The following is a 26,053-nucleotide window of genomic DNA, read 5'->3' on the forward strand; positions in this document are numbered from 1 at the left end:
TCGAAAGTAAATATTAAAATCATTTGCAGGCTCAGTGAAGAGCTGTTTGTCAGTATTAATTTTATGTTTGTTCACCGGATGATTTCCTGGTTTCAAGAGCATTTTGCAAAGCAAGCTGTTAGGTGAGTTAACCTGGAACTTTCTCCTCAAAATACATGTGAAGTCAGCTGATCGTTGAATTAAAAATCCAAATGACCAAACTAGTTATTTTCCCACAGTGAACTTTAATTAAATAGAAATTAAATTACAGTGTTGCTTCCTGGAGTGACTAATACAGACTCACCATCCTGCCAACCTCACTCAACCTTGCTGCAATACTTCACTTGAACAGCAGGTGGCAGTGTAATGCAGTGTTTTAGCCTGTTGCCTGTTTGTCTGCAGGTAAAAACCCACAACAGGCTCTGCATCAGCACAGCATGAGAGTTTTGATGAGGGAGTTTGTCTGGAAGGCATATATCATTATATTGATCCATGTTATGTTAATAATTTACAGCTTCTATTCAACAACAGTGAAATTATTTCATTATTTAACATCTTACTCTTTACAAATGTGGCTGAGTAGTGCTGCATATTAATTTTAGGCATCTTTCAGTATCTTTAGCATTCTTTTGTCAGTCATTGCTTATCTGATTTCTGTCAAGAAAAGCTATATTTTCTTTCTTTTTCATGCTTATTGGCACTGTGTATAGATATTTTTATACTTGCACCTTCTTTGTGAATTTGTATTTGCTACCTTTATATTTACAGTCTTTCTTACCTTGTAGCTCCTGAAGCTCCAGCCCCAAATGTTCTCTTAAAGCGCCTAATCTTTTAGGTTTTTAAACTACTGTCAACTTTGTGCCATTCACATAATAATATATACACTATTTTTTTTTATCCCACTGCTATTCTCCAAAGAAATGTATTTTAATTATGTGTAAATGTTCCTCTGTGTCCCTAATATCCAATTCAGAGCATTGAAGACCACATTTACTTTCGTTGTTTGTTCCTTGTTGTCCTTTGATTTGCAATTAGAGCAGCCCAGATAATTATGGCATGGTTTCAAGCAGATTAGTCAGCTAAACTTTTATTCTGTGAACTCCGGCGTAGTATAACAGTAATAGGTTTTAAGATTAGTGATGCTGCTACACCAAATTCCTACCTATCATTTTTTTTTTTTCCAACATCTTTTTGGTGGCAAGAGTGAGAATGAGTCATCGTCAGCAGTTGTTGTGTTGTGGTTCCAGAGTGATGAAGACAGTGGGAAAACAGTTGGATACAAAATAGGATGTAAGCTGTAGTTTTCCTAAATGATGTACAATTTTTTAGTTATCTCACATGGTTTGAACAATAGTGCATATTGCGACCATAAATAGGAATAAAGAAGAACCCCCCCCACAAGTTTGAGCTAGAGCCCCAGATGTTTACAATGCCTGGCTCCGCCCCTGATCTTATCTCATTTCGAAGCAAACTCTCCAACATCCAGCAGTTCATTTTCCTCTCTGCTACTTCCCTCATCCTCCTTTGCATGCAGAATTAATTTATGTATTCTCTTTCCTATTTTAACACACGAATTAACACCTGACCTTCACTCTCCAGCTTGCCAGCACTCATGTAAAGTGGAAACCTGTGGCAGTAACTGCATACTTTCTGCAGGAGAGTATCACTCGGCTGTGCGAGATGAGTGACAGCACGCGCAGAGAGTGCTGTCAGTAGCATTTGCAAGTCAATGCTCAGATTTAACCTCTTCACTCTCCCCTCAGTACGGATCGACCGCCTGAATTCAAAATCAGCCTCTGAAAAAGATGCTCTTTTCTCACCTGCAGTGTGTGAGAATATGAACCATCGCATTGACCTTGTCTGGGAATCCTAGCGACACACATGAAGTTATCTTCCTGCAACAATGAGGAAACTATTTTCTAAAAGTCCTCTTGCTTCGTCATTACCACTGTGAGCATGCAGTGCAATTTTGAGTTTCATGGCCAAATTGTGCAAGATGATGCATTCAGAGATTTTTGGAAAGTCAAAAGGAGATCTTATTCCACTTCACTGTGGGGAGACACAAATCATCCCATTGTTCTGTTTGATAAAGAAAAAACCCCAGTGAAAAGGAGAGGTGTACATTCCTCCTTCCCGAGGTTACAACGTGTTATGATGAAAACTGTGTCCTATTTACAAAAAGAAATAACTATTAAGCAAATACCACAGAAGTAGATGCTTCAGTATCGATCTCCTCGTTGAAGGAGACTTTTGAGCAACAGCATTACGGCACTGAAATTCCCGAGTTCCCACATACAGATGCCCGTGGGTGTAAATGTGTCAGCGTCTGTTTTATGTGTGCATACGTGTACGTATGTGTGTCACAGGGGGTATTTATTTGTATCTGCCTGCAAGGAGGAGAGACAAGATGTGTGTGTGTGTGTGTGACTACGTGTGTGCGTGTGCATGTGAGCATAGCTGCTGCTGATGTGGGTCATTACCCCTTCTTTCCCCCGGGGGCCGTGCAGCAGGAGAGGACAGAAGGGGAGGGGATGGATGGAGGGGTGTGTGTGTTGGGGGCAGAGGGGGGGATGGGAAAAATGGAGGGTGAGGAGGAGGGAGGGGTTGAGATTGTGTGTGTGGCTGTGTGTGTGTGTGTCGGGGGGGTGGGGGAGTCCCAGAGGAGTAGAGACCAATAAATCACAGTGCCGTCTCTGCGCTGACACCCAGCTTGTCTGATGAGGGACAGGGAAGGGGTGGGGGCAAAATGAGGTGGTGGTGAGGGGTGAAGGAGGGTGTGGGGGTGCACCACCATGACAACACTGTGGCCTTGTCTTCCTGTCACTCAAGCCCACGCTGGGCAGGAGCCATTCTCAACCCCATCCCAGAGGCACTGGAGAAATTGAAGAGAGGAGGTGGGGCCGGGAAGGGCGAGGAGCAAATAGGGATACCACAGAACCCAAAGTTTATGACCTGAACCAAAGTACCTTCCTCCAGTATCATCCCTTCTCCCATGGGATGGGATTTTTTTTTTTTTTTTTTTTAAAGGAGTCTGTCTGCTGTTGAGCCGAACAAAGTTGAACTAAAGGAAAAATCCACTCTTTAAAGGAAGACTTCTCCCCCAAAATGATAATTTGTAGATGAATTACTCACTCTGTGTTTTACTGAATCCTTGAAGAAAACTTTGTTTCTCACACGCCTCTTCGGTGAATGATGAATCCAAAAACAGAGAAAATTCATGATGATTTGAAGGAATGGGGGCTGCGTTTAACAACAGCAAAACTATATCAAAACATAAGTATACAAACTCTCACACAACTCATGCGGCATAATCTAAGTCTCATTTATACAGTCGTATCCTCAGCATTTACTGAACACATGCATTTAAGGGAAAATCTTACAACACATTCTCACTCCAACCTCGTCACATTTCGACGTTTGGTCATGGACCTTCAACGTCCAGATACGATGTGAATGTTTCCCTCGGTGCATTGGTTGTTGATGTTCTTGGACGATGTGTTAAGTTCTGCCTGTTACATACATTGTGTTCTTTCAAAATACACTTCCATTTTCACAGGAAATTTACTGTTTAGGGACTGTCTCTTTCAAAATAAAAGCACTATGTTGGTATAAAACCGGTAATTGACATTTTTTTCCCTTCAACAAACACACACGGTTGGGTTTAGGCAACAAAAGCACGAGGTTAGGTTTAGGAAAAAAAGAACAAGGATTGGCTTTATAATCTTAAGGAACATGAACGCCGCTCTCCCAGGTGAATGTCGGAGTTTGTTGGCCCATACACCACCTCTCCCGCCCGCTCCAGCCGGACTTTCGCCACCTTAACTTTCGTTCTTGTCCAGCCGCATTTCCCCCTGAAAATATATCATGGCGGCGTTAAAGGACGGCTTTTTTCATTGGTGTCTGACGCTGGAAGTGACTGCCCAAGTGCCGGATTTCAACAACTTCAGAGTGAGACCAGGTTGAACCTTTTAAAATGTGTATACAAGTAGCACAACTGGGCAAGCATTTGAACACTGTTGATGCAGTCTACCTTCCAGCTCGTTCATTGGCCAGGAGTCCTACTGTCAAGCGCTTGGTCCTGTCGCTTCCTGTCATGTATGCAGTGAAGGGAATAGCAGAGTTTAAATGCACGCACTTGCCTGGGTGTGCTTCTCATGTATGCTTGTTTATTCAGAAGTGTTGGTTTAAGCAAAAATGCATGTGTTTGGGAAGTACTGAGCATTCGACTGAATAAATAAGACTTGGATTATACTGCACAGGTTGTGTGAGAGTTTGTAAACTTGGGTTTTGATATAGTTTTGCTGTTGTTTAACATGGCCCCTATTTACTTCAATTCATCAAGTATTTTTGTTTTGTTTTTGGATTCTCCGTTTACCGTGGAGGCATGCGAGACAGATGTTTTCCTCATGAATTCAATGTAACACAGGGTGAATAACAGATATACAAATGATCATTCTAGGGGCGAAGTATTCCTTTAACTAACTTCAATGGATAGATGCCATTTATTATTATTCCAGGGCCTAGTTTTGAAATGAAATGTATTTTTTAAGTAAGGTGATTATGACTTCTTAAAGATTAGTTAGTGACTTTATTCACTTCTCAAAACTTTTTGAGAAAAGATGAATAAACTTATGTTCACAACCTACTGCATGTGACGAGAATAACAAAGACCGCAGCCCTCACAATACAGCATTTTTGTAGCGCTGATACAATGAGGTCTGTGGAGCCTATACTGCTGTTGGAGAAAGTGGTGTCCCTGCTGTGTCTACGATGGTTTCCTACTGGTATGATTGTTAAAAAATTGTAGGTCTGGAACGAAGGCTCGCTCTTTGAACCTGATGTTTACCATTGATGTCACTGAACATATTCCATAAATCAATATACTGAAGTGTTGTTTAGATTTGGCCTTTTTATCACAAGTATTTAGAAAAAGCAAAGGATGAACAAAAAAGAAGCAACAGAAGTCCATCCTTCTGTTGTTAGCAGTAATATTTCTTTTTGATTTTTGTGTCTCTGTATCTCAAAGTTTACAGATAGGATTTTAATATACAATCTAGCAGCTGCCAGTGTCTAAGGAGAGAGCACCAGACAAGTGAAGCGTATTGATCCAAACAAAACATTGTAATAACTGCTCTCATCATGCCGCCTGCCAATGAACAAAAGAACAGACATGATAGTTGATCATCATGACCGGATGTCTGTCCACTTGCCATTGTCCGGTGTTATTAGGGCGTCATTTAGTCTTAATATCATAGTCACAGTGTGACTCTGATATTGCTGCTGGCAACCACAGAGGAATGAAGTCGTCTCTGAGGTTTCGTGGGAAGTAAACTTGTTTCCATCACCTCATTGAAAAACCACTCCCTCCTGATGTTTTGCTGCTTGGTGATAATTTGCCCGCTGTATGGATAACTGGTGGTTTGGCTTCCACTGCTGTTTCATTTCCACGCCTTAAGTTGTGATAATAAAGGGATGCTTGCTGCTCCCTCGGGCACTTTCCACAGTTTTGCTCTTTGAGACAGGTGTGTGTGTGTAAGGTGAGCATGTGTTTAGTTGCACTCAGCATACATGTGTTTTACAGAGCTCTCTCCTGACAACCTCACACCACTGAGCTAAAACCAAAAGCTCCTGTAGCACTACCACCATTGTGTCCTGTCCCATTGTGGGGCCACTTTGATGTCCCGTTGCTCTGAGCCTCTGCGGAGGAGAGAAGGGCACTGTGGACTTGGTGTATTTAATCACTGGAGCTCAGCCAACACACACACTCACACACACACACACACACACACACACACACTCACCTAGCAGCACACTCCTTCATCTGACCTGCCAATAGCAATAATATGTGTCCTTCACTTATCATTTTCTATCATCTATATTATTATGCCTACCCCCAGCACGACGTAACGCAGCCTCATACATCCTGTGCACCCCCCTCACCCTCACCCCAACCCCCACCCCGCCGCCCTGCCCAGCCCAGCCCAGCCCAGCCCAGCAAGCACCCACCCCCAACTCACACACACACACAGCAACATGAAACATCTCCTCGTGCAGCAGCAGACTGCAAAGCACTGCATTCCTCATGACTTTTTTTTTTTCTAATAAATGTGATCCCAGAATCCGGGAGGGAGACCAGCACTGTGCATTAAAATTCATGGGAAAAAATGGCAATAAAATCTTTCTTTCTCTCTCTCTCTTCCCCTCTTTCTCCCCCTTCCCTCTCCACTCTCCCCACTTGCTCCCCTCACCCTTCTCTCTTTTTCATTCCCTCACTTGTCTGCACACACACACACACACACACTTTTTTTTCATCACCCGTGTGCACTCTCCCTCTCGTTCAATCTCTAACCCTCCTACTGGCTCGTCTTTCTCAGCACCCCCCCTGCTGTCCTTCATCCTTTATTCTCTTCCTCCTCCCTCCCTCCCTTCTTCCCTCCCTCCCTCCCTCCCCCTCTGCGTTTCCTCTCTCTGTCTCTTTCACACACACACCACACACACACACACACACACACACACACACATATATATACTCTCACACAAACACACACCCATCTATATTTTCCAACTCCACCTCTGGCAGGTTGTGATTTCCACTGTCAGAAATTGCTTTTTCAATATCTCTCTCTCTAATTATGAGCCCCGCCAAAGGGGTCGTGCCACCAGAATACCAATTTTTTCCACCATTTCTCCCTTCTTCCTCCAGAATAATTCTCCCTTTTTTTCCAGGTAACAACAATGCGCATATTCAATATATGCCCATGCAAGTGTTGCAGCATTATCACCATTGTATTTCCGTGGCTTCTCTCTTCCCTCCTCTGCCTCTGATTTAGATGTATTTGGTCATGTTTGGTCAGCTCCCTGTGGCCATGATTAATTCTTGACATCCAGAAATGAGCAGGATGATACAGAAGTTAGAGGAAAGTCCATTTATTTCCACATCAACAAGGACGAATTGGGGAATGAGAGGGGGAGAAGGGGGGGTGGAAATGTACGATTTTTCAATGCATTGATGGTTTGTGGGAAGAGGAAAGAAAAAAAAAGCAAACCACTGAATCTTGATACAGCCACCACACAACTCCTCGCATTCTCAATCACTCCCCCTGTACCCAGGAAAGGGTTAACCTTACAGAGCGGTTGTAGCCTGCTTGATTGACGTGCGGAGCATTGTGCTACCTTTACCACCCAATCAGCAACCGGTCAGCATGCCCCACGTGGGTGTTCCTGACACTCATTGGCTCGTTTTACCAGTGTTTACCGTGCCGAGGCCGAGCCCCACGTGGAGATTTCATTCAATCACTGAACAATTCCTGTGAAGCTCGTCTTTGTGGGGAAAATTCTGCACTTTTTTTTTTTATAGAAAATTAAATGTTATAATTGTGTTCATAGATTGCATGCATATATATGAGGATGTAATGACAATGCAATGCAATGCAAAGAAGAGGAAGGTGCAGATATCACCAGGCTATTTGAAGAATTGTGCACGATGCGATGCAATTTATAACTTTAAATTGCAGATTTCATTATTTTATTAATTCTGGTAATGTATGAGGGACAGCAGTGTCTTTAGCCCCCCCTCCTTAAAGAAGGCTACTCATATGTTATGTCCCATTGAGGATCAGAGAAGGGGGGAGTGAGAGGAGTGAGGGACTGGGAGTGTTGTGTGAAAAGAGTGCAGGCCAACGAGCGAGACAAAAGAGGCTGCGGCTGCATTGAATGTGCCGGTGGTGTGTCCGTCTCCGAAGCCACAAGCAAACCACATTTCCCCCCCTTTCCTCCTGGCTTTTTTTTTTCACGCCACAGACGCCGAAGATATATCGGAGAGGGGAAACCAATTGCGATATTGTAATTGCTTGCAAAGCGCGAAGTTGAGGAGCTTCCCCTCTCGGAATCGGACCGGGTGTTTCTCCTCTTCCTCTGCCCGTCCTCACTACACGTCGAGTGCGGTGCGGTGTGCGGTTGGAGATATAACCCAGAACAAAGGAGTCTTGAAGCAAGGAATGAGCGAGCCGAGACTAGCTCTGCCATTACCTTTGAAACCGGGCCAAATGCCTCTCTGAGACCAACAATAGTACATCGGCTGCTCGTATTTCTCGACGAAGCTTTCCGCCCCGAAAGGGAGAAAGAAGAAGGACAAAAAATAAACGCACACGGAGGCACACACACAAGTCGGCGGCTACAATGTTTCCTCAAAACCGACCACCGGTAAGTAGGCTACGCTACTATGTAACCGTCTAACGAGGTTATTGTCTCACATCCGGAGCCTCCTTTGATAAATTCAAAGGAGGCTGTTTATATCAAACACCAGGCAGTTTTTGAAGCCGTATTGAGCCTGTGTAAGAAAGTGCAACCCAGAAATTGTTTGTCTTTGTCATCCTTGCTGTGTATTTCCGGGGACTCCTTTGTGGGGGAATTATGCTCCTCCATAGGCTGCTACATGCAACATATCATCTTGTTTTGCTCTATATTAACACCCTGTGTGATGTTTTCCTCATGAAGGTCGGCTAGATTGTTGTCACCCCAACGTCCAACTTTGCTGAGTGTCTTTGTGTGTGAATCTAATGTCCTTGGTGGCCACCACCACCTCCACCACTACCAGTTCACCAACATGGAGCCTCCTGCTATTCCCATACTATTGTAGAGTTGACCCAGATGATGAAGTGTGTGTTTGTTTGTCCCTTCCTCACAGGGCTGTGAGGGGGGGGGGGGGGGGGGGTGAGTCAGCTTGGCTTGTTGACACCTTCACTCAATGGTCTGCCCTTCTCAAGTGCCACTCATTGTTTAAAAAAGAAAATCAGCTTTTTATTCCTTCTCAATCAGGCTGATTCATACCCTCTGATTTCCTGATTTGACAGACTGAAGCAAGAAGCTAAACACCGTTGCCAAAAGTCCCTCGGTGATGGCTGGTAACGTGGCTGTAAAAATGAGACAGAAATTGGCGTGCTGTCTGTGTTTTTGAGATGGATCTCCAAGAGGTTAGGAGCGAAAATCATGCTGCATGGCTTTAATTTGTTTTAGTCGAGTTAGGTGGAGAGCTTTTGAGCAGGCTGAAATACATAAACACTGGTCCTCCAGCTGTGTGAAGTATCAATTAAGACCTGCTCATTTGCCTAACCCTCATCTCCATCCCTCAGCCATGCCACCCTGCACCCCACCCCTGACAGTGTTTTGACATTCATGTCCCATGCATTGAAACCAGATTAAGCCCACTGTGGAGTATAACTTCATGCCACTTTAATGGATTCTTCCCACAAATTCATTTGTGCAGGTGAAGGCCCCTAAAACGGCACATTGTTTTAATTTTTTGCAGCTTTCCTGTGTTTGCACGAGGCTTACATTGCATCAAGCGTTGTAACTTTTATTATTTCAGCCTGTACTTCCCCTGAGTGATAAAGGGATCTTGTGAGTCCCCCTCTATCCAAACACAGCACATGCACAAACATCACACACACACCAGCAGCTGTGTATGTAGTATAGCTGACTGCAGGAAGGCAGGGCAGGAGGCAGACTGTGGGTCTGTGGTTTGCACTGTAAACCCAATCCCTCTCATCCAGCCTCTCCTCACTGTGTTCCTGTGAGAGCTCCAAACCACATCTTAATGTATGGGCAGGCGTCCCAGGGTGAGAGGAGCAGACTGCGGCGGGTCTGGGTGGAATGTTTAGGCCAGTGGCCCTGTTTCATTTCAAGGCTTTCGCAGATCTCAACAGCACCGTGTGAGACACTCGTCCTCAGAAAGTCTCCGGCCATCAGTAGCTCTTGTTTGCACCTCGGAGCGAAGGGCCACTCAACCTGGCAAACTGTTAAATCTCTGAAATGCTACACTGGCAGTAACCTGTCATCGCTGGATACTAGTCTGCTGTGAAGGATGTGACCCATGTATTATACAAACATGTGACCCATATTATCAAATGTATATTATCAAATGATGATTAAGAACGTGCTACATTCATTTCCAGATCCTGAACAATAGACTTTGTGGATGGTACCTACCACATAGCATGGACGTTAAAATGCTTGTGTATCGACCAAAATTAAGTACATACCTAAACTGAAACTAAATATCTCATCATGTGCACAGATCTAATGAAGCTGGGGTGTCCACCGTTATGTAAACACAACATAGAAACATTCTTGAAAATGCTTCGGGCCCTTCTATGTGCCCAGATGATTTTGGGATGTTTCCAAAAACAGTAGACTAGTTGAGAAGTGTATAAGACATGGCAGGCATGGCTGGCTGTCTTCAATCCTTAATGTTCTTTCAGAGCTGCCACAGTGACAGAAACATACCAGGCCAAACTGTAGACACAGACAGAAATGGATAAGAAGAAGAAAGCAAAACATCAGAGCAGAATATAAAATTGTATTCAAATCAGAAACTAACACTTTGTTTTACTGGCCTGTATTAACACTAACCATGTTAACATAAACATGTCTGACCTACTTGACATAACGTAACTTAGCCATTAACTAAATGCATTTAGCAAGACAAAATGGTGGCATTAGCAAGTTTGGTTCACCTCATTAATACTTAAAAAGGTGTCCCGTGTCCATGTGTGTGCTCATGTGAAGGAAAGTTGTTATAAAAATCTTCCTGTTGCCAAAATAGACCTGATCTGTGGGAGCTGATTATCAGAGAGTTATCAAAGACATCCAAATTTCTCCAAGGTCACTCTGAGATCAGTCATAACATTACAAACAGTTCCCTACCGACCATTCGTACTAAACAATGTCCTGGGCTGGGGGAGGGGACTGTTAAGAGGCCACACCTGTGGGTGAACCTTGGTTAAGTTTTGTAATTTAGCCCATCAAAAGCGTTTCATGATCTATTAGGGCAAAGACTGATCAAACAGGTTACTAATGTGTCAACACCTTTGCCATATTGTGTAAACCACTGATTTGGTTGCTACCCAAACTGTCTACTGTAAACATTCATTAGAGCGGTGCTGTAGTTGTTGGTACACTCTGCAGACAGCTTGGGTGTGCTGGCCGTGTAATTTTCCCCCGAATAAGTTGAATTAGATAATGCAGTTAAATTGGAGTTGTTTATGACTGGTGCTCTTGCCTGTCCCAGTGGACCCACTTGAAAAGCTCATTTTATGAGGCACAGTCTCCGCAGACTGTACAAACTGAGGCAATTCCAAAGTCAGAGATGTTTCTTGTCGTTGTCTTTATTATAGGGATTTCTGGATATTGGCACGTCGTCGGTGTCTGGCTTTAAAATGAACTATCAGAATCGACCAACATGCTTTTTCTAAATGTGGATATCGGTTATTGGTCAAATAAGTTGTTACATACCGGCATATCAGCAAAAAATCCCATATCATGCATCCCTACTTGATTAAATAAACCTGTTGGTACACCTTAAGACTCCAGAACTTGCTACCTTTTCTTAGTTATGTTAGGGTTAGTACCACCAAAATCAAACCTGTGTACCAGTGCCGTATTACAACTTAAATGTTGTGGTGCCATAACAATTCACCTTTCGCTAAGCCCCGCCACTTTTTGACGGTTCGTCGAGCTGTCCGAGTAAGCATGGAACTCACACTGTACCAAAGTGCACCCTCTGAAGAAATATTTTTACATTTATGGAAAAACAAAAAAGCCAGTGCCTTGACCTCTTCCGGTAGATGGGTGAGGAGCTCCTGGGGAAGCCAAACACTGTTTATCTGCACCCACTGCGATGACACACAGCTGGTTCAATATCGGCAAACTTTCCCCATTTCTCTTCACTGGTTCCTGTACAGCAGGGTCAGTCTTTATTCAGTGTTATAGCCATTTAAAAAGCAAAAGCAGCATGTGTATACATTCAGTAAGGCTATATCTTCAGTAGCTGGCTAGCTAACCCTACACTTTTCAGTTTGATTTTGGAACAGGAAGGAAACACACATCTCCTTCCAACCTCTCTAGATAACTAGCATCATTATTACAAGTGCCCTACGCACAACGTTTAGCTCGAAATTCACAAAACGAAAAATCTGAAAGAGAGTCTATGGAGCACAGCCACGTAGTTATTGGATTTTTGACGGAGCTAACTGTTGCTACGCTACGATTGGCCAGCCTGTGTTTGAGGGGCAGGACTTAGCAAAGGGTCAGTTAGTGTGTCATGATACGTGAATTTCTCACTTCAATACCCCACCTAGAAAATTTAAATTTTTCATGAAAAGATTGATAAAGCAAAGTTATAACTTGGGGACTTTTCTTTTTTTGGCTAATGGCAGAGAATAGCAGAATGACTGTAGTAAACATTAACGACAACAGAAAGTGAGACTGCAGCTCGTACTGGTGTATCAATACTGCGGAAAGTGAGTATTGACATTGTTTCAGATATTCAAAATGGATATGTATTGATATATCAGTATTTTTGACATCACTTACAGCAATGCCTCCTAACCTTTTGTTCAAGCACAAGCAGTACGGTGACTTTACATCACACCATGAGCACCTTGGTGTACTGTCACTGTTCTCACACTACTGCGCCACAACAACAGCCAAAGTGCATCACAAAACAGGGCCTGGAGCAGTGCCTCATATCATCATATGAAGTCTATGTAAAGATCCATATGTGAATGCCAGCATGCGTGATGTAAAAATCCACTCTCTGATCTCTGTGAAAAATGTGTTTTCAATTAAATACTCCAAAGTATCACTATGGCCTGAATCTTCATCTCTGTATCTCCTATCATCTCAACCCATTCAAGGAGGTCATCTTTCCAAATTATTATCTAGTCAGTGAGTATAGATAAGGTTAGGGGAGGCACAGACTGTTGTGGGGAGAGTACTTTGAATGCGTGGTTGAGATGAGGCCTTTCTCCTCTCTGTCCTCAGAGCTAGCATAAAGCGAGCCTCCACTCCCCCAGTCCTAGCATGCTTTTAGCTCTTTATCACCACTGTTGTCCAGTGGTGAGAGTGTGGCTATCGATCAGGAGCTCGCCTGCTTTGCTCAGCCACCGATTAGATGGAGAGAGAGGGAGGCAGAGGGAGAGAGAAAGAAAAGGCAGGAGAAAATGAAGGAGAAGAGGCTGAAGGGATCTCAGGTTTACACAAGCTGTTGTGGAGGTGCGTCTCGGTGGAAGGAACAAACGAGCTGAGGGGGTTACCTAATAAAAGAAGGCACCTCCAGCAATTAAGCCAGCTGACAGGCAAACTGTGGCGCTTCGCTAATGTGGGCTGACAGCAGGGAAATTTGAATAACGAGGCTTGCGGGAGGAAGGAGAGAGGAATGAGGATGCGGAGGGGGTTGGGGGGAGAAAACTGAGAAAGAAAGATGTGTGGGGCTAATGAAACAGGTGCCTGGCAGCCCCTCCCCTCTAAGTGCAGGAATCATTGAGAGATTACCAGCGTGTTTCTCCAGCACAGAGCCAAGCAGATAGCCACTTGATGGAGGGTGGGGGGGATGGAGGTGGGGGCAATGAACCTGTGTCTTTTCTTCTCCACCGCAAGCCGCTTTAACAATGCAAATCACCGCTGAATGTTGACAGTCGTGTTTGAATAATTTGATATAAGAAGCTTTCACATCAAACGCTTTCTGAGAGAGGACAGCGTATTGACATGTTTCATGGCCCTCTGAGATGGGGAGGTGTGTTTTTAGGCGTGTGTGGGTGGATACACACAGATACACATTCAGAAATGCTATTCTGGGTTAGACCTACTGTCACTACGTCCTTGGTGGTAGTCAGATGAGAGAGGGAAAGAGAGAGAGCTTGGTGGGTGTTTACTCTGATGATCGACTCTGTGGGTAAGCAGTGTAATTAGTGGCCTGACTAATGGGCCGAGCTATATGAAGGGAGGCAGCAGCACAGCATCTTCCCAGCTGAAGGAGACAGACAGACAGAGACGGCGCTCCGATTAAACAAATAAGAAACTGTAATCCAAACATTTGGTGTGGGATTTTTTTTTTAGCCGTGCTAGCGGCATGGCTGTAGGGATGGCAGCGAGTCGGTCCAGCTCCAGACTGAAATACTTCAACAACTATTGGCTGAGCTATGATGAAATACAGTGAAAGACATTCATGGTGCCCAGAGGATAAATCCTTATGACATCGCTGATCCACTGGCTTTTCGTGCTTTTCGGTGTTTTCACTTGAACTGCAAAATATTTCCAGTAGGCTTTGGTGGTTTTAAATGGCAACTTGGGGTTCAGTAGCTTACTCAAGGATACTTCGACATGCAGAATGGAGGTGCTGTGGATCGAACCGCTGATCTTACAATAAGTGAACGACCCTCTCTACCTCCTGAGCCACAGCCATAGGGTATTATGGCCTGGCAAGGTATTTAGAAATCCTGAAGGTATGATTCCCAATTTCGACAAAGATACAGATGCTCCACTTTCTTTTAAACTGATATGGAGATGCTGTATTGAGGGGGTTGTAGTGCACATCATGCACCACCAGAGGTCAGTCTCTACAGCTGAAACAGACAGCTGAGCTGAGAGAGATGGCAATTGCGAGTGGCGTGATGGGGATAATGTTACAGGACTAGTAAAAAACAAAAAGTGCCTTTGCCCCTGTCAGGGAGTGCTGCCTCAAATTAACTTTACCTTGACATGACTTTTTCCCACTACAAATGTAGTTTAATACCTACATGATTGTATTAAACACATCATGACTGCTCGGCCCACTGATTTGTTAGTATCCGCCATGGCAACAAGTGTCATCAAGTCGCAAGTATTTAAACCCAGTAAAACTCTTAGTAGTAAGCTAATTGCATATTAGAAACACAGCCTTTTAAGCCAGACAACGACATACATGCTACAGTGATGCTCAGCTTTTATATTGTTTTTTTTTAAAAACATAAATACTGTCATATACCGTATACCCCAGTGAAATGTCAAAAGGTATGGAGGGGTTGAAAAAATTCTACCCAAACCTAGTTCCTTTCTCTGACCTCTCCTCTAGTGCCACCATTAAGTTCACATTTTTTCTTAAATGTCTTGGCATCTATTCACTGGATTGCTACAACATTTATTTCAGAAATTTGTGTTCCTCATGAAATGATTTTAAGTGATTTCTGTGACCCCCTGACTTTTCATCTTGTGCCATCATCAGGTCAAAATCTGAATCTCAAAGTTTAAGTAAGACATTGCCATCAGCCCAGGCTGTACTTTGTGTCTTGTGCTAATTAGCAAATGTTAGCATGACATCACACTAAATGAGATGATGATCACCAGGGCTGCATAATATATCATGGTTTTATTGTCATCACAGTGTCAACTCGCGTGATAAACACATCGTGAAAGACTGTGATACTTTGAACATAGTGACAAAGTATTAAATTACACTTTGTCTGTAGGAACTGTTTTGTCTGATACAGCCAAGCTGTCAACTCCCTGGCCAATCAGACAGAGCCTTTGTTGCAAGGTTGAAGAATTGCAGGAGATTAAGATACAGAAGAGACGATGTGACACAAGGACAGGTACTGTATTGGATATCGCTTATTTCCTCATACTGTGAGTCCCTTATAAACATAGTTAAGGTTATACTTGCTCAGATTTATCTTAAAGCAGCTCTGTGCCGAAGTACAGTCTCACAGAGCTGCTAGCTTGTCTGCTCGCATCCTGTTTTTCAGAATTTTTACATTGAATTTAAACTTTCTTGGCATGAGCGAGATTCTCTGACCAAAGCTGGACACAATCTGTGTTCAGGATTTGTAACGAACACAGTATGGCAGACAAGAAACAAGAACATGGCAACCGCTCATAACAGCGTAGTGGGAGCTTTGTGTCGACAAGTACTTGGAAGAATCCTTTTCTTTGATGCTACATGTGAGAAACGCATTTTCAGTGGTGAAAATTGCAAAACTAGGAGGATGTAAGAGGTCATCCAAGAGGAATCCATTTCTCTCCTCATCCTCTGCAGACGTACCAAGAAGACACAGAGGAGTGTTCTTTTAAGTGAACCTAATATTCTTATGGTCACACAACCACATAATAACACTGATGGCCCCATTTCAACTCCATTAGCAAATTTATGTATCACTGTGGGTCACTGCGGCTTGTGAGGATTGAGACACGTCTTGCGGATTCCCGTTGATATTTGACGTAGAAGCTACAGTCATGTGTGAATACAATAAAGTGCATGTGTGCTTGTAAATAGTTGTGGAGAACTGCATCGTGCACACATCCACTTAGTGTTTGTAGTGGGCTTGTGTGGGTGTGTAGTCTCGTCTGTGTGTGTGCGTGCGTGCGTGTGTGTGTGTGTGTGTGTGTGTGTGTGTGTGTGCACATGTGTTTTTGTGGGTGGGGGGTAGAGCGAGGATGTGAGGTCATAGTGGTTTGTTGCTTGCGGTGTAATTAGTGGTTACTCAAATGAAAACAGGAATGATTTCATTCAGGGAATGCCACGATGTTAATGGTTCCTTCACATCAGAATTGAGTGTGTGCACGGATGCTGTTTTTCTACACTGTTTTTTCAGGTGCATACATTTGTTTGTGCATTTGTGTCTCTTTGCATTCGTGGGGCTTGTTGCACGTCACCTTGGATATGATGTGTGTGCAGAGCATATAACCTGTTCAGCTGTTTCTCACCCAGTTAGCATGTTTAAAACATCCTTATTGGATTGTTTCCTATCGTATCCCACTAACGGGATGTGAGGTGTAATTTAAATCATTTCTATTCCCATAGATCACTCGTTCACGTGCCTGCTCTCTCATCCCCTCATCATCAGGTCCTCATTTAATCATTGCAATTGACTTAGGCCTTCCAGGGCTGAGAGAGAGAGATTAGTGTGAAGGTGTGTGTGCGTGCCCATACATCTGATGTGACCGGGTCATTTCTGGGCTGTTCTCATTCAGCTTGTGCAATAGGTGGCCTTAAACCCCCCTAACTTTAGCCTATAGCTTTCTCAGCTGGCTTTCTGGAACGGAACAGATCACAGCGTGACAGCGCCGGGCTGTTTGGGGGCCTGTAAACACCTCCCCACTGACTTTTCTAAACAGATGAGTAATCAGATGATCTCTAATCATATCAGAGACAAGCTTTCATTCCTTATGCTACCCCACCTCTAGCAATCCCTCCCCAGCGTTACAGAAACCGACTCTGCGATGGCAAGAGCCACAGGAAGATCCAGTCTATAATTGTGTAACAGTGATTTTCAGTCTATGTAAGCTTTGTTCAAGGGCAGATGGCGTGTCTCTTGTTTGCTCTCGAGCGGGGACGTGGCCGAGAGGGAGGGAATAACTGAGTGTAGGATTATCAGGTGAGGCTCCCAGCCTAGGTCCATTCCCGGAGGTCACTGGGTCAGCTTGACAACCCGACCTCTCACTTTAAAGCCTGCTCAGCTGTTTGCCTCATCAGGAGTTGAGACAGACTAATAGCAGCGGTTCATAGGAAATGCAAGGCGTAGGAAAGAGGGTTATGTATGCCAGAATGGGATCGATGCTTTGCCTGTGTTTCCAAGACAGCATCTGTCTTGTGCGTCCAGTCTAGTCTGGTGTGAATCATCATAACAGCAAACCTAACCAGCAGTCTGGAGTTGTGCGTAAGGTCCTGAGTGGCTGAGCCAGCAGAGAGATGGTGGTTTCCTCTACCTAGAAAAAAAAATCATCTTTTTTTTCCTCTCTCTTGAAGAAGTCCAGCTCTCTCTTGCTTTATCCATGTGTGAGGAAGATGCTCTCCCTCCTCTCACCTGTCCTCTGGAGACACGGCAGTGTTCAAAAAGAAAAGCACGAAAAATACTGAAAAGAAGAAGGGAGTGATAAAAAGGAGAGAGAAGAAGGATAGTCGCCTCTTTCTTCCATCCTTCTTCCATCCTCTTATAAAATGGCCTTGGTGCTCTTTTTTTTCCCTTGTGAAGAGTAATTGCTCTGTGTGTGTGTTGTGTGAAAGAGGAGGGGAGACTGTGTGTGTGTGTTTTTAATCATGGGTTTTTGTGTGAGGAAAGGGGAGTGTGTATGTGTGAGCAACACTGACAAAATGTGTGTGTGTGTCTTTGTGAGGGTGAGTGTGTAGAGTGGGTTTGTGTGTATAAAGGAAAAGGAGTGTGTGTGTGTGTGTGTGTGTGTGTGTGGCTGTCTGTGCTCTAGGAGGGGGATCTGGCCGACAGATTGAGAGCAGCTTGTTAGAAAGAGGAACAATGAGGCCACAGCCCCTCTCCTATCTTCTTTTTTTTGTTCCTTTCCTTTCGCTCCTTCTCTCTTTTCCTCCTCTCTTATTTTCATCTTCTTTCAAAATACACTCTCGGCCTTCTCCTGCTCTTCTCTGTATATTTCCAATGTTCTCACTTGCTAGTCTCACCCACATTATCTTTCCATCCATCTTATCTTTTTTCTTTCAACCTCTCCAGTGTATTCAACTCAGATCACTCTCTCTTCACTCTTCACTCTCCCCCCTTCATCCTCTGTCCTTAGATTCCTCTTGTCAGATAATGTTTCACCTGCTGAAACACCTCCCACGTTTTTATTTTTGTCTCTGTCTCCCCCCTCGGTACGTCTCATGCTATCTGTGCGCATGTGGACATTCATGTTTCCTTACACGCATACATACACGTACTGTAGGTGCTGTGCTGGCACGCTCTGCTCTGCTCTCATCACATCAGCATCTTTGAACATCTTTTATACGCTCCCTCTGGCATTCTCTTTGGCATTGGAGTTGAGTGATGTTGTGATTAAGTGGTTAATTAAACATCATTAATGCATGACAGACATCGCTGATGTGTAGGACATCAAGATGTGTGTTGTTTTCTTTAAAAAACACAAATCAATCATTAGTGCTGTCGTTCTGCTCGCGTGTATGCCTACTGTCAATGAGCTCAGCTTGTAGGCTATTTTATTGAGCTGGAAAAGTAGGCAGGTTTTTCTTTTTTCCTGGTATTCCCCCGGGATGTGTCAGTGTGATGTACTCACGGGCATGGCGTGACTTAAAGCAAATCCCTTAAGTGTAAGTGAAACGTAAAATAAACATTAAAGAGAAGAGACATGGTAAGCAAAGGAAAAGTCCCAGAACTAAGTGGGGAAATTAATTAATAATTTAATTGTCAAAAAATGTTTTCATCACACATTTTCTAATGCAGCGATTCACATGAAATTTAAATGAAATATAGGCATAACTCAGTAAAACTACACTGATAAAGAAATTGTAACATTTTCATTCATAAACAATTATGTGTATTAAAGTGGAATGACACAGAAAAAAGTGCTGAACACCAGGGGTAGGGGTAAAATCAATACACTATAGTATCTCAATATTTTTTGTGTGGCAATATCGTCTATCGATTTTTTTTTTTTAGTCAAATAAACTATTGATATTACAAATACAATTTAAACTTTAGGTAGCCTACTAGCATAATATGATCAATTGCTTTTTCAGTCCACTACATACAAATTGTTGCAGCAAAAAAATGGCTGAAGTGAGATGAACAGACTAAAAACAGAGCTTAGATAAAACAGATGTTGACAAAGTTTTCCTTTGGGGACATCATTTACAGTTAAAAAAGGGTAATAGTTTGCAATATATCCTAATTTATTTTTTTGCAATACTCAGCATATTGCAACATATTTAATGTTACAATAATATCGTTAAGTGTCGTCATAATATTGTATCATACGGATCCTCTGGTGATTTCCACCCCTACTGAACACGCTAAGTGAAATTTATTTTATGCCTACAGAAGCCTTTGTTTACAGTGCCAGCTTTAAGATACTTCCTGTACGGAGAAACTAAAAGTGTTCAGATGGGGTTTTGGCCCATTTCTCCACACAGTCTTTAAATCTTGGAAATTTTAGAGGGTCTGTTTGTGAATCTAGAGAAAGAATTTCACTTTCAAAGCTTCAACAATCAGTGTCATCAGTTCCCAAACACTTACTGAGTGTTGTTAGAGGAGAAGTTGATGTGACACAGTGGTCAACAAGCCCCTGTTCCAACTTTTTTTGGAATGTGTCGCAGGCAGCAAATTCAGAATGAGTGTATATTAACAGAAAAAAAAACAAAACCCAACTGTATCAGTTTGATCACTAATTTGAAAAGGTAAGATTTGCAAATTATTGCATTCTGTTTTTATTTATTGTTTACACAGCTTCCCAACTTTTTTGGAATCAGGTTGTAACTATCACCGGCTTCACTGTCCAATCTGGTCAGCGTTAGTTTGTCATAATTTACAAACAGGCCCTGTATGACAAATGTTTTACTGTACATACCTGTAAGGGGAAATGTCAAAAAATACAAAGCTATATTTCTTGACTTATATTTATTCAAAATTACACGTGGATGATGACTGCATTATAATAAATCCCCAGTGAGTCAGACTACATGACTACCAAGTTCCACTACCCTCCTAGAGCAGTGGTTCCCAACTGGTGGGTCACGGGTCCATTCTGAATGGACCGCAGGTGACTCATAAACGTGTCAAGTTTGTAAAAAAAAAAACCACATCATTTTTAAGTACAGACAATTTCCAGTGCAGAGCTTTTATTCTGAAGTGCGGTTTTCTGCTGTAGAGTGAGTGACTAACGGACAGCTACTTGACAGGGACAGCAAGCTAGCTCGACAACGTGGCCAAACGCAAGTATGATGCTGAATGTATTAAATTGTGTGGACCTTGGACTAATGACTGAGGAGAGATCTGGATGTTGTGTTTCGTACTTTATTGGTAAATATTACAAATCTGTAAAAATTCAACTCTATCTGTATTGTAAAAAACACCAGAAATTCAACAACATTACAGGCTTATTCTTTGTACCCTTTATATAAAATCTGCTCTGCTATTTGGGGATTTTTATCAGATCTAGCAATCCCACTTGGCAATGACTCTTAACGATGTCCTCCCACAATTTTCCCTTTTTCCTTACACCTCCCGTCACAGACTGCAAAAAGACTAAAAGTCTTTGAGTCGACGACAACACTTTGGCCTCTATCTAATAAACTAACAGAACCATATTAAAAGTAGTCTGTGCTCTCCTGTAAATTACAGTATGTGACTATCACTTAACCTCGCTGTCGTACTTGACTGTTGTGAAGCTTGTGAACCGGTTGTCCCGGGCTCTGTTGGCCTCTGCACTCTGTTATTTTGACAGAGAGCCAAATCGACTGACAGACGGACAGCCCCCACCACCCTCATAGTCCAGCTCTCAGCCCCCTTTTGTCTGCCTGTCCTGCAGCATTACCCCTATGGTTGTAGTCTCCTAATTGCTTCTGAACCCTGCAGAGATGGGAGACTAAGCACAGGGGTTGGGAGGGGTCTTCAGCCATGATGGAGTCCCTTTTTTCACCCCACTTCTCTCCCTCCCACTGCTCTTATTTCTTTTATTTCTTTTTTCTACTCAGACTTGCAATTAAACAAAGTGTGCTCATTTGGCTAAGAAGCTGTTGTACCTCTCCACCCTCCCACCCAAGTCTTGGTGAACCATTCACCTCTGGCTCTGCGATGACAGTGTCTGGTGGTGTGTGCGGATATGGTGGTCATGTAGATCTTTGCTTCCTGTGGTTGTTTAGTAATGTCGATTACAGATGCAATTAGACAGAAATTGCTCGGCCATCAGCTCTGAGATGTTGACGCAATTTTGAAATCAGATGTTAATTGTAATAAATCTGTGCTACTAAGTCTGTAATTATCAAAACCCCTAAGTCGTCTGTTTTCTTATCTTCTCAGGCACCTCTGCAGCCACCCCCGGGATCGTCCGCTTCAGTGGTGGCAGCCGCAGCAGCAGCAGCTGCGGCGGCATCAGGGACGCCCCAGTCACTGAAACTTACCTACCCAGAAACTTTGGACCGCATCAAGGAGGAGTTTCAATTCCTCCAGACCCAATACCACAGGTGGGTGTTTAAGAGTCTTTACAGTGATTTATACGGCCTGAGCTGGTGGTTCCCCTCAAGTCTTACTCTGAATTACTGTGGTTAAAAAATTCAAGGCACTGTATTGCGTCAGGTACAGGTGAGATGATGAAATATGGTCGGGGAAGGCCGGTTTGGGTAATAGATCCATGAGGCTGAAGACTTATCAGAGCACTGCACAGCGGTTTGTAATGCTCCTAGACAGGATTTTACAGCACTGTAAAGTTATCACAGAGGCAATCATTTTTAGGCTCCATCTGGAGGACTGAGAGGCGAACAGTAGAAATACCCCGCTCACATCATAAACTAATCTACCAGAAATGAGCATTTGCATGTATTTAAGTGGCCAGTGCCGTGTGTTGCATTGAGTTGTGGCAAAAGCTGAGCCAGGTTCAACTTTTTTTTGCCAGATGACAGATCGTTTTCTTTGCCCTCTCCTGCTCTCCTGTCTTACACATGTACATACACACACTCTCACGTCTCAGAGGTGATGCAAGGCTGTGTGACTAACTTTCTTGGCACAGTTTCCTGGATAAATGGGAGCATATTTGCCGTTTTTTTCCTTTCAGAGAAAGACATGCATACATTAGCTTTAGTATACGAGAAGTATGCCGGCTACTCTTCCTGCATTACTGTATGCTGTGTTGGATGTTCAGGAATGTGCCCAGAATGTGGGATTTGAGCTGGCTGTGGAGTCCCAGCCTTCTCTCCCTCTGTTCTCGTGGCACACCTTCACAGGGTCCCCCCACCCCCCTCACTCTTCTCCCCTCACCCTGCTTTGATTTAGTCGGCCAGAATCTCCCCTCCCTCCCTTTCTGTCCCACTTCAAACTTCTTTTGTGCGCTGCCCCTGGCCAGAGCCCCTCTAACCCCTGTGGCTATTGCTGCTTCCCTATACACACAAATGCCTCTGTGTGTGTGTGTGTGTGTGTGTGTGTGTGTGTGTGTGTGTGTCTGTGTCTGTGTCTGTGTGTGTGTGTGTACACTTGTAGTGCTATTTTGCACTTTCTAGAGCGCCTTACCAAAAACAGAGGACTGATTTTTATGGGTACGGAGACACTCATTTTTTTCCTGACTCTCCTTAGTGGTATTTAATAGCATGGCTGACTGCTGCTCATTTGCTAAACCAAATCTGATGAGCCAAGGGGGTTCTGTGAATGCAGCATTCGGACCACAGACAGTCGTTTTCAAGCACCTTAAATTACACAACTGCTCCGACCTGCTGTGCATTCTATAGTGTAAGGCAGCATGCATCTATAAACCATAAGCTGTCATTAAACATCATGTGTTGGGCTTTTTTATGGCTTTATTAGCTAGGTGAGAGTAGAGGGAGGAGGGAGGAAGGGGGAATATAAGCGTTATTTGCAGGACTATAAATGTACAGAGTGTATTTTACAATACATTAGTATTTCCTTTATTGTGTTGGCTCACTTCTGTTATGTTTGTCCTGTTTAACTACAGTATGACCAGTTGAAGATGCTGGGATATTGGCTGATAGGTTGGTTGAACTTTTGCTCACTGGTTGTTGCAGATTAACACTTTATTTAGTAATTGTTTCCATATTGGTTCATTTAAGACAGTGGGAGTCATAATATATCATCATCTATTACTGTCCTGACCGAAAAGATGAGACATTACTTGCTCACTGTCATCTAGTCCCAATTCCTCTGAGTGGAGATGAAAACGTCTTGACCACAAATGGTGGAAATGTTTCAACCACAGTGATCTGAAGAAGACCATTTGTGGTTGTGTTATATCCATGTATGATAAAATAATTTAATGGGATAGCAGTATGAGTTTTTTTTTTTTTTTTTTTAATCTTTTATGCAGAGTCCTTCTACACACCACCTGCAAAAAAAATATTACCTAGACATATCACATGAACCACTGCCAGATTAGGTCCCACATACCTGCACAACACTAGAAGCTGGCGTTGCCCCCAAACGCTTTCCGTTTAGTACCCTTAGATGAGTACCTAAACCATAGATCTGTTTTATGTTTCCACTGCAAACTATACTCTTAAGTTAGGCGGAGCTCTTACCACATGGTAATAGCCACGTCACATGCAGCTCTCTCTGTATTTGACGAGCATTTATACCTCGCTGATCGTCCACTGAATGGGGTTCTGTGACATTTTCAAAGCAAAAAAAAAACAAGAGAGCCATGTTTTTTTTCTCTATAAGTAAGGAAATGAAATACTCACATTTCTCATAATCTTGTTGAAATTCAAAAACACTTTTTTAGATACAAGTCATTGAAGAGAGACAATAAAAATAAATGGAATGGTCAGCATTGTCAAATTGACTTTAAAGGTCTATTGATTGATTCACAACATCAAGGCATGCATTGAGTAACATGCAAGAAAACGTTCAACCTTAAAAGTTGCAGCTAGCTGCCGGCAGAGGCCTTTGAACAGCACAGTGAATTCATTTAAGTTTTTTAAGTCTATAGCTGCTGACTGTGAACTGGTAAAAGTTTTTAGTTATGTTTCACTAATGTATGTTAACTTGCCACTGTTGGAACAGTGATTATTGAAGTGTCCGTTCTCTATTGACCAATCAACAGACTGCTCCGTTCTAGCTTTACTTTTTAAGCCGTTTCCACCAAGCAGTGCAGTACAGTACAGTTCAGTTGGGTTTGCTTTTTTTCCGTTTCCACTGTGAAAGGTTGTGGATGGTGTCAATGGACCCATTCCATATGGTCCCCATGTTTGGTCCCCCCTCTGTTGGAGTACCTAGCACACAGATCCGGTACTAAAAGGTGGAGCTGTGAACACTGCAGTCTGTTGATTGGTCAATAGAGGACGGTCACTCTGCTCAGGGCTGAGTTGTGGCTGGTTTTGAGGCTCATGTAACCACTGTTCATACCGTGGAGAGTTTTATTAGTAAACTGTAACTATAAAATTAAAGGATGTTTTGCTGCCTCTTGCAGCAGCTGGAGTCGGAGAAAAAAAATAACTTAATTCACTGGGCCCACTTACGACTTGTAGTGTTACACAGTGCATGACTCGGTGACGTGGATCCATCAACGTACCTTAAATTTCACTGCGACAACTTTGACCATCACTTTACTTTTTATATGACATGCACTTTTAGTAATGAGTGGATCTTCCAGTGTGTATATATATTAATTTTGACCAGATTATGTGAGCTTCATATATTCTAATCCTCAGAGAAAAAAAAGCGCAGCAGAGCATCATTCCTGTGGGCTCTGGCAACACTAAACCCCTGAGCTTGTCTGAGAAGGACTAAATGCACAAACCAGCTAATTTTAAATATCCCATGGAGAGAGACTCTCACTGCAGCCTGTTTTATTCTGTTCTGAAAATGTTGGTGTGCAGCCTCGTTCTGTGGACGATAAACAAGGTGCAGACTTCCATCTGTGTCACCGATAATGAGGAAATACAGTGAGTGCTGGACGGAGCAGTGAGTGACAACAACCCCGCCCACATGAAAGAGTACTCTTTGTGGTGGAAACGCTAGGGACTTTTGGTTTCAAAGGTACCATACTGATAGTCTTTGGTGGAAACAGGGCTTTCGTATTGAATCAGTGTGCTAGGTACCTCAACAGATGGGGGACAAACACAAAAATAACCATTCTTATGTGTAACAGATTGAACTAAACTGAATCAACTACACAGTGGAAACAAGGCTATAAACTGACCGCATCCTGAGCTTGGTATCCTTTCTGATATTTGTTTTTCCATCTGGAAAATTTAGTCTCAAAGTTGGAGAATACCTTGTGTACTCAGTGAATCAGAGGACAACCCAAGGTCATCACCCTGTGACTATTTTTGAAAAAATCCCCCCTAAACATATCTGCGTAGCTCCCGTGAACCAGCTTTTGAGCAGCACTGACCCAGACAAATCAAGCCTTTCAGAGAACACGAGTCACCCCTGGATCTGTTGGTTGAGACTGTGTGATCAGCTCTACTGGCAGACGTTCAATGTTACACCTCGGGTTACAAAACACCTGGAGCATCGCCCTCTTGCCAAGCGCTGGTACTGAGAACTAGCGAGCAGGATAAACAATAAATGAGTGATGAGATTAAGAACACGATTGGGAGCAAGCACGAGCTTGTGATTCCATCTGCATCTTCCAGTTTCGATACCGCAGCATGCTGTTTTAGCAGGCCTGGATCAGGTTTCCAGGAAAGCTTTGTTCAACCTTCCTACAAGCTTCTCCAGCAGGCCACAGGCTGTTCTGAGCACTAAACTACATAAGTTATGCACACACTGCATAAGACTACAACTGAAAACTAATACTGTAACCATAGCTCATAACAATAGCAACAGTTATTGGAACAGATTGTGTTGTC

General features: G+C 43.2%; 1 protein-coding gene across 4 annotated transcripts in view; it reads left to right on the forward strand.

Moving 5' to 3' along the window:
- The first annotated feature begins 7,603 nt into the window (after positions 1-7,603).
- The window catches only part of tle2a (TLE family member 2, transcriptional corepressor a), a 56,385-nt gene continuing 37,935 nt past the window's right edge, over positions 7,604-26,053 (forward strand). For 2 of the 4 annotated variants that reach the window (XM_033622099.2, XM_033622104.2), the window contains exons 1-2: positions 8,014-8,181; positions 21,555-21,718. In XM_033622099.2, coding sequence (XP_033477990.1) covers positions 8,158-8,181; positions 21,555-21,718 — 188 coding nt within the window. In that variant the 5' untranslated portion in view covers positions 8,014-8,157. Of the gene's footprint in view, positions 8,182-21,554; positions 21,719-26,053 lie in introns of all 4 variants that reach the window. The other 2 variants (XM_033622103.2, XM_033622101.2) reach the window with 2 other exon arrangements.

Source organism: Epinephelus lanceolatus, chromosome 6 (genome assembly GCF_041903045.1).
Source record: "Epinephelus lanceolatus isolate andai-2023 chromosome 6, ASM4190304v1, whole genome shotgun sequence".
NCBI lineage: Eukaryota > Metazoa > Chordata > Actinopteri > Perciformes > Serranidae > Epinephelus > Epinephelus lanceolatus.